The sequence below is a fragment of the Metopolophium dirhodum genome, chromosome 4, assembly GCF_019925205.1.
Source record: "Metopolophium dirhodum isolate CAU chromosome 4, ASM1992520v1, whole genome shotgun sequence".
NCBI lineage: Eukaryota > Metazoa > Arthropoda > Insecta > Hemiptera > Aphididae > Metopolophium > Metopolophium dirhodum.
The window spans coordinates 32,968,513-32,979,142 of record NC_083563.1 but is presented as its reverse complement, the minus strand read 5'-3'; the positions used below and the strand labels follow the sequence as shown (position 1 = coordinate 32,979,142).

Genomic DNA, 10,630 nt, shown 5'->3' with positions numbered 1-10,630 from the left:
TCAATAACATGAAACAATTGAAGATAGGTACTATAAATGTAAACTCAATGTAAATACACATGTATATTTTAAAATAAATAATTATTGTTTTTACACGAATATGGGCGCATTTGGCTTAAAATATTGTATTATTTTTCGTTGTTTGCCCAACATTATTATGACTCATAGAACAAATGAGCTAAAAACGCCAACAAGCAAAGAAACATTAATCATTAATTTATTAACAACGGGCAGAGTCCTACATTACAGAATTTAATAGAATATGCACAGTAAGATTAATTAAGTAGCAGTGTTTGTGAATTAAGCAGGGAGCTGGTTTGAAAGTTTAGAGGCCAGGCGCATTAAAGAGTCAAGTGGATAATTAGTATGGATTACTGCCACAATTCGTAGCACGCTTGGGTACAGCATATGCAGGTATGAAGAATCTAGTAGTACGCTGAGTAACTCGGAATTTGATACGAGAGAGAAGGGAGGGTACAAAAATATTTTTTAGAACAAAATTAATATGTAAATCGTTGTTTAAAATGTACCGCCTTCCGTATGCATATATATTTTTTAAACAAGGAGTGTCATGCTCATCACGTTTATTTAAAATCTCAATCAGTACCTAGTATTTTTTCTAACAACACTAAATTAACTGTTTTTAAAAAAGAAAGCTATCGGGATGATTTGGGACCGAAAATGTTATGATAAATCTTGTATAATATACATACATTATACTAATAAATAATAATCATACTAATAATCATACTATAATATCATATTAGGCACAGTATAATAATAAACAAATCATTCTGATACTTATTTACAGTGGCGGCTCGTGGGGTTCATTGAAGGTGGGCACAAATATTTCCTTCTTTTTCCACTATGACAACTTTGAACTTACCATCAATTCCTGTTGATTTTTTAAATAAAATAAAACATTTTTTGATACCTTTGATACCAAAACCTTATACGCTTATAAAGTATCTTGCACAACAAATAATTTAAAAAAAAAATTATGGTTTAACAATAAATATTAAATATAATTATTATGCCGTTATAATATGTAATACAATATATTTATAAGTTATAACACAATATTATGCAGTAGTTATATTTTTGAATTCCAAATCGATTAGTCTGTCTTTCTTCTTCATGAATACTTTGATGACTTCTTCATTAAAATTTGATATTTGATTCACCATTTTCTTTTCAATTGATAACATCGCTAATGCTGTTAATCGCTCTTCTGCCATACTGTTTTGAAGAAATGTTTCTATCCTCTTCAATGTTGAAAACGATCTTTCTGCTTCTGTAGATGTCATAGGTATTGTTGCGCACGCCTGATTAATTGCAATATTTTGATTAAATGTATTTTCGATCTCTTCCATACATTCTATTAATAACTCACGATTTTCGTGCACAGTATTAACAATACGGATTTTGAAGTTCCATCTAGTATTCGATGATCGAGGGATTCTATGGATAACAACTTTATGCAAAACGGCAACTCTTTGCGGAGAATTAGAAAAAAATTAGTTACATCAGTCAAGTTGGAAAAAAAAATTCTTACATCATGGTTGTGCATTGTAGCTTGACTTAAGATTTAATTTAACTGGTGGGCATAACAATGAACAAAATGTGCATTTTTATATTCATCTTTTATGAGTTTTTGAACGCCGGAAAGTCGACCACTCATCACAGCAGCTCCGTCATAACTTTGCGAGATTAATTTGTCGTGGTTTTCTGTTACTACTTTTAAGTTATATTTTATGCACTTTGATAGTGACTTTGCATCATGTCCAGATGGATTAAAAAAGCCCCAAAATCTCTCAACTGGCGTACCATTGGATAAAATATAACGAAATATTATGGACATTTGAAATTGTGCTGATACATCTGTTGTTTCGTCAGATATAACAGAAAAGAAATCGGCGTTTTTTATTTCATTTTTAATATTTTGTCGAATAACAAATAGCATACATTCCAACATTTCATTTTGAATTATTTTAGAAAGGCCTTTAAATACTGTAGACTGTTCGAGGTGTAATTGTAAAGTATTATCCAATTCAGAACTAAAATTAATAAGTCCGCGAAATATTCCTGGATTTTCAGAATCTGACTTCTCATTATGCCCTCGAAGAGCAAGTTCAAATGCACCACAAAATTTAATACAATCAATAATTTTAGATAAAATATAACGGTTGTTAGTTACAGTTTCATTATGTTTTTGTATACTAAGCCTAAATGCATTTGCAAGTTGTTGCCTTATATCTTGTTTACCCAAAAGTTTAAGATTTAAATGTGCATTTATATGTGAACTTGATTTTATGTGTGTACTAATTTTATCGTTCAAATGAGCTAAATCATTTATTCCGTTTTGTGACCAATTTTTATCACCAGAAGTACGACAAAAAAGTATACAAGGAAAACAAAACAAACGGTTCGTTTTAGAACAACCACATAACCAATCATGTTTTGAATAAACGTCTTTATTAAAACTTCTTTTAAATTCTCTAGACTTTGTTTTCTTAATTTGTATTATATTTAAATTTGGCATTGGCCTATACCTTCTGTTTTTATTTCAATCTTTTTCTCAAGAGGTAAACTTGAAAAATTGATACTCAGTAAATGATCGACCGTTACATATTATGTACCCATGATGAAAAATAATAAAAATATTTAATAAATTAGGTATTAATCACTATACACCATGTCATCATACACTAAATAGTAAAAATACTTATTTTATAAACTTATCGAAAAGCGCACCGACAAATGACAGTACAAAAGTACAAAACGTTTAATAAAATAAACAAAGAACATTGAACAGAATGATTAGAATGAACAAATAATAATTAATTATTATCATGTTTTCAAAATATAAATTTTGTTCCACGGACGACGGTCGACAATAACAATACGAAGGCGATAAGACCGACAAAATCTTGTAAATCGTAATAAAAATAGAATTCGGGCACAATCCGATTGTGCCCGGCAATGCCGTATTAATTCGTGTCGATAAGTGGGGGAAATCTAGTACTGTTGATCGGGTCATCGGGGCACAACTTCGTTGTTCCCGCCGCCCAATGCGTATCGTATCTAGGAGCACCCGTATTTGATAAGACATTTTTTTCGATAATATTCCAACTACCAAGTACCAACATAATCATGATATACCTATTCAAATTTTAATTTTAATAACTTAATATAAATTTTTCTTCTTTCTTATCAATTTTTAGGTGGGGCACGTGCCTGTGTGCCCTATAGCACGAGCCGCCACTGCTTATTTATATATGCGGTATGATACAGTACACGCAGGGGCGGATTTACCCATTGGCCACCAAGGCCCGTGCCTGGGGCGCAATTTTTTAGTTAATTTTTACTTTTTAGATTTTTATAATTTCATAATTATACCTATTTACCTAAATTTATATTTTATATTAATTTTGTTTGCATACAACTTGCATGAAACTGGAGAATGGCTCACGTAGTCACGTCGCAGTAACGTTTTAATTTATATGCTATATTAACCTTGCCGTTTGAGTTTAATCCTGCGAACGGCGCGCGCCGCCACCGCTAGAGGTTCGACACGACACTCGACGAGGCAGTTGCCGGCGTTGCCTATGTTAATGCATGGGAGGTGGTATGCGGGTGTGCGGCGTAAACATATACAATATTGTGAATGGCGCATGCGAAAAACGCCAGCCAAGGCAGTCAATTATACTGCCTCGGGCCGCCGGGTACATGGTATATAGCCGCTCTACTAGCTAGATAGGGGACAGCTCGCAGTGCTTGGCAAGTAAATTATTTTATATTAACTGGAATAACCCGCCTCACCCCGCACCCGGCACCACAATAAGTGTGCGCGGGCGCGCGGCCATCAAACTAGTCTATTCTTAGAATACTGGAATTAATTCTAGAAATCAGATGTCTTGATAAAGTAATTAATAATAAATAATAATAAACATTGCGATGACGGCACGGTCGCCGATTTATAAGTAATATTGTAAGTCGATTTTTCAAATTTATAAATTATATGTTATAAATTATAAATTATAAATTATATGAGTTCATCGATTCTAAGAAAATGCCAAAATTAACTGTGGGGGGGGATTTCATACATATGTTTGGTTTAATATATTATATTAACAGACCAAACGTTTATAATTGTTTTAGTTTTGAATTGTCACTTTTTTCTTTCAACAAGAAAGGTCACTATAATATATAAATGTACTTAAAATATAAATAAACGAACACACTTTTATATTTTAAAAGAATACACTTTTTACTGAAACACCTAAGACACGTACGAAAGAATATTAACTAAATCACTTCAGCAGCATTTTACGTAGTCTTTAAATTTATTTGTGGTCATTTGAAGTACTGTGCCACAACTAACGAGTGAAACGTAGGTAATACATTTACACTCCCTTTTATTAAGTATAAATATTTTATGAATACACCATCATAGTTAATTGTAAATAATATATTATTATATTGATATTAAAAATAATAAATTGTAATAAAGTGGGAATTCTTAGATTTATATCTTTAAGTAATTTATAATAATACAATGGCTGAAATTTAAGGTAATTTTTTGTAATTTCAGCGAATTTTTTACCAATTACAACTTATTTTAAGAAAATATCCTATTGTTTTTCGTTTATGATTTATGTCGAATTTTACAATTAAAATAAATTGATGAAATTTATATTTAATATTTTAAAATATATATTATTTACTATAGAAAATAATTTCAAAATCAAATCATTTTTAAAACTACCTACTTATATTAATTTGACAAAATATATGTATTTTTTTACAAATAAGTATTAATAAACTTTTTTCACAAAAATTTAATTATAGGTATAGTAACTTTTAATGTTCTAGTTGTATTTTATTATTTAATGTAAACGTCGGAATAAGTATTATTTACGACTTTTAAAATATTTTTAAATAAACTCAATGTGGATGCATGTTTTTTTGGGTAAACTTCCAAACCCTAACCACTGGGCAAATAAGAACACTAAAATGTATTCCTATTATTAAGATAAACAATTGTAATGATTTAGAAGTGCTTTAGAAGCGCTGCGGCAGTAATACGAAAGCAATTCCCGCGGCGTCGTCGGTTATAATTTATAAACTGGAAAAAAAGAAAGGTAGTGCTTTAGAAATAAAATTGGCAACTGTTGAATAATATTATGTAGATCAGGGGTTGCTAACCTTTTCCAACAAGTGAACCACATTAAAAATGTTAAATATCTGGTGATCTACCACCATTTGGTTAGGTATACTCACGGACTACCGACTAAGATAGAATGTAAACGAACAGGTGGGACTACAATATTACTCATAAGTAGTCACAATCACATGAAATTGATTGATCAAATATTTTTTAAAAGTTAATTAGTGAAATTACCACATTATTAATATTAAACTTAAAATATAGGTATACTTATCATTAAAAATATCTATATTTAATAAATAATTTTCAAACATTCACAATAATATTATTTTGTTTTATATAACGATTTGAAAGAACAATTCGGGGATTTCATTTTTACAGAATTATACATGATATAAAACAAAATATTATTGCTAATATGTGAAAAATATAATATAAGTATAAAAGTAAGGTAAATTGTATTCAATAAGGTATATATTTTTAACTTTAACATTTCTTTAATACCTATACCTGATTTTTATTTTATTTAATAATCTAATAGTATATACGTATGTAGTATAGTCTATAAGTATATTATATGAATTTGTAATTAAATATTAACAATATGGTATTTACACTAATTAGCATTTAAAAATACTTGTTCAGTCATTTTCGTGTGGTTGTGAGTAATATTGTAGTCTGGGGATATTTTCCTTGGGATATTTATTCAGATTACCACAGGCAGTATATTATTATTGTGAACAATAAAACTTGAATAAATAGTTATTTGTTTTTTTTTTTATATTTTTAAGTGAATGTATATTGAGGTATGGGGGCACAGCCACCATAGGTTACTTTTCATGTAATATCAGGTGGGAGCTATCGGGATAGGCGAATTGCACTTTTACCTATAAAGATCGAATTACATTTGGGTTCAAGAAAGGTAATGGTCGAACTGTACTCGGGTAAAAACAGGTAGTGCCCCGCAGTGGCGCCGAACACGTACTTAACGTACCACCTACAATTGGTGGGTGGGTACTGGCCACTGGGTGTCTGGGTCTATATAGTTTTGAAAAACTGACACTTATTGGTTAAAACTTAAAATGTAAAAATTAATTATATACCTACATATACATATATTTTATAGATAGATCATAGATGTATCGATTTATGTATAAAACAATATTTTATTAAAGTTTTATTGGAAATGTTGACTTTGAACCTAATTGAAAATAAAATTTTTGTGGGTGTCTAGGTAGGGGTGGGTGGGTGGTTAAATTTGTGTTTGCACCACCTACTAAAAAGTAGTTCGGCGCCACTAGGTAGTAGTCAAACTGCACTCGTTCAAAAAAATGAGTTTAAATTTCAGGTCACTATGGTCACTAAGTCCACTTTTATTAATGTTAATGATGAGTGGGCTATTGATTTTTGAATAAATCGAAATCGATACCCTTATTAGGGACAATTTATCATAATGATACATTTATGAAAATCTTACTTTCCAGGTCATGACTAATAATAGGTTTTTATTTAGTCACTTATTACATTGATTAAATATGTTTAATTATGTATTTAATCAAAGCTTATTATAATATGGTACTAGGTAATTAGTAATTACTAATTTGAGATAAATTATAATAGATCGTATTTTACACCATTAAAAGACCATCTTTTCGTAACCATTAATGAACATTTAAAATGAAAACAATTATTATAATTTCGAAGTTTAAAATATTAATCAACCATGGTATATTACTATATTATATTTAGTACGTTGTTTAAAATATAAACAAACTAATAAACTAATTGGTACGAGTAATTTTTTTTTGCTCTGTTAGTTCTAAAAACAAATACATTACATTTTGAAACATGAATATTTGTTTTAAAATATGTATAGTAATAATATGTAAATTGATTACATAATAACTTCAGTACATATAGTTTCATGTTATTAACTATAATAAATTCATATAATAAACAACTCATGGCAATGGGAATATTAACGCAAAACTTGTTTTCAACAAAAACGATTTTGTTTTTATTTTGTAATTCAATAATGAAAAATCGTAGACGATTGGAATTGTCACCAATTATATTTTATACTACTTATATTAGTTTACATTAAGTAATACACTAATATTAGTGATAAATGTCTAGACGTATGGTATTTTTAAGTGTTGATCTAATTTTTGCTTAACACATCACTTATATTATATTATGACTAGCTGATCCCGTGCACTTCGTTGCCCGTTAAACGTACCAACTCTATACGACACAAACTTGGTTCAATTCGTTATTTATTATTCGGTGTGTGGTATTCAAAACTTATCTTAACTTTTCCGTTGCCCGGAATAAAAATTCTGATTTGCAGCAGTATATTATCAGGTAGGCAATCTACCTGCGGTAGATCGCGGACCCCGTGCTGTTTGCACGTAAGTGTATGATTTAACTCAACAATCTAATCTACACACAAACATTCTTACAATTTTCTTACATTCATTTATATATACAATATATACTAGATTAGCGCCCCGTGGATGGCAGCGATCCACGCCCCGATTTAGGTTATATTATCTACCCATTTTTTTCTTGTCGGAATGCTGCTGCAGAAAAAAAATATAAAATTCAACCTGCACGTTTAAAGTCACTGCACGTGGGGTCGTAAATACTCAGCAGGACCAGTTAGATCGAACCGAACGCCCTCGTCCATACGTTGTCGCTATTATTGTATTATTATCGGTACCTATACTAAACGGTTCCGGGACATTTGCGGTCGGCACCTTTTGCGTGCCATTTGCGGTCAATTTATTTATATCTAACTGACTATAAGATTTGGGTGCTATATATACTATTTTATATACTATATACTTAATTTATGCTAATAGGTATAATATAATACTTTTTTACTATAATTGATATAGGTAATTATATACTTGTCAATCACAATTCACTGTACTTACATAAAGAACATACCCTAATTTGTTTTTAAATCTAATGACAAACACAAAAATAAAAATTAAATTAAAAAAAGGTGGATAAGTGGATGTCGCTCTGCTGTACAGTAGGTTACAAGTGGGTCACTGTAATGGATGGTGTTAAATTTGAATTCAATGATATAATATCATTGTATAAGAAAAACGATTCTGAGCGAAAACGGTCAGTCAGCCTATGATTTTACCAAGTATATTTGATGATATTATTGTGAATAAAGTAATTTATATATAACCTATTTACTCGGAGCCTTGTTTTAAATTTTCAATCTTTAGCCATAAAAGTTAAACATTTTATACATTTTTAACCACAAAATAATTAATAAATTATAAATTTGATAAATGTTGTCAAAATTTGAACTTTAAATGCTTATAAAAAAAAATTGTGCCTATGTATTTTTAATATTTTTCAACTGCTATTAGAACGATATATCAGGAGCCTTATATCAAATTTTCACGCTTTTTTACCCAACAAATAAAAATTTATTGATATTTATAGAAAAAAAAACTAAAAAAATTGAAAACTGACAATGTCCGTAAACAGCTCAAAAAGAGTCAAAATATTTTCAACATTTTATGGTGTATAGAAAATGCTAATATAAACATTCAGTGAAATTTTCAAATATCTACAGTCATTCGTTTTTTAATTACAATAAAATAAGAAAATTGTTACATGAGAAATCGAGTAAATATCAAATGTTGTATAAATATAAATTTCAGACGCTCATAAAAATTTAATTTAAGTTTCTTCTAGACATTTTTTTTTTGATAAAGGTAGACAAACTTATGAGTAATCTTATATTACATTTTAAAATCTTAGATTTAAAAAGAAAATTTTTTATGAATTTCTAACTCAAAATAATTTGCAAATTTTCGTGATTTTTCCGTATTTTTTCAAGATTTGAACTTTAAACGTGTATAAAAAAAAACTGTGACTAAGGATTTTTAATTTTTTTCATCTGCCTTTGAAACAATAACCTAGGAGCCTTCTATTAAATTTTCAAGCTTTTTTACCCAACAAATAAAATTTTATTGATATTTATAGAAAAAAAATTTAAAAAAACTGAAAACTGACAATGTCCGTAAACAGTTCAAAAAAAGTCAAATTATTTTCAAAATTGTATTGTGTATAGAAAATGCAAATATAAACAACCAGTGAAAATTTCATGCATCTACGGTCATTTGTTTTAGAGTTACACCAATAACCAAAATCGATTTTGTTAAAAATCGATTTTGCGTAAAAATTCCCGTTTTTCCTTAATTTTTCTTTTGTTTTTCACATCGCTTTTGAAAACTACTGGGAAATTAAAATTTTGACCTCCCCAATGCACCAACGATATTCACTTTCCCATCGAACAAGATACTGAAGTCGAAAATCGAAGCATTATTTCGACTACTTATCGTGTACACAGACACAAAAATAAAAAAAAAAATAAAAAAAAAAATAAAAAAAAAAACACACATCATTGTAAAATCAATACATTCATCGTTTCACTCAGAATCTAAAAAAAAACACACATTGTAAAATTGTAAAATCAATACATTCATCGCTCCGCTCAGAATCTAAAATGCACATAATAATAATATTTTTGTCAATCACAATTCACATATTTACACGTTATACGCCATATTGCCATAGTATGAATTAGATAATGATTTAGAAAAATGCTTAAAAAAAATAGCTATTATTCAAAAATTAGAATAAGGTTATGTTTATTATGTACTGTGAGTCTGTGAATTGTGATTGACAAATATATTATTATGTGCATTTTTATAATAATAAATATTTTTAAATTTCTTTATGTAAGTACAGTGAATTGTGATGATTATGTGAATTTTTAAACACGCCAGTAAAAAATACTGCCAGTCCTAAGCCTGGAAAAGTGTGAAGGGAAGTTTAAATATGTAATGAATTATAGTAAAAAAGTATTATATTATACCTATTAGCATAAATTAAGTATATAGTATATAAAATATTATATTTAGCACCCAAATCTTATAGTCAGGTGGATAGTAATAAATTGACCGCAAATGGCACGCAAAAGGTGCCGACCGCATCGGTGCCGAAACCTACTATACCACCAGTTGGCGAAAACCGGTTTGGATCTTTTCAACCCCTCGCTTGTGTTTCATTACAACCACGTCCATTCGATTTATGTGTATACGGATATACAGCCCGATGCCTATCAGAAAGTGCTTTTAAAATATGTACCCAATGTGTGTAATTTATTACATTCTCAAAAACGACCGTGACAACGGATTCCGAAAAGGTTTTCGTGCGCGTTACAGGGGTTTTTATTGTACTGCGTAGTTAAGATTTCGGGGAAAAACAACTTGCTTGTGTTGAAATAAATGTCTGAATGATAAAGGTACTTACAAAATATACAAAACATAATATAATATAATATGTTCGTCGTTATTTAAAAAATACGAAAACGTTACTAAGAATGTATAAAATATTATTATTATTAGATGGTCAGATAAAACCAAG

At 29.3% G+C, this 10,630-nt stretch overlaps 1 protein-coding gene across 1 annotated transcript; it reads right to left on the bottom strand.

The window, feature by feature from the left end:
* Window positions 1–1,588: 1,588 nt before the first annotated feature.
* On the bottom strand, window positions 1,589–2,542 carry LOC132943629 (zinc finger MYM-type protein 1-like). Its single transcript, XM_061012657.1, has one exon. It carries the CDS (start codon window positions 2,540–2,542, stop codon window positions 1,589–1,591), a length of 954 nt encoding a protein of 317 aa, XP_060868640.1.
* Between the last annotated feature and the right edge of the window lie 8,088 nt (window positions 2,543–10,630).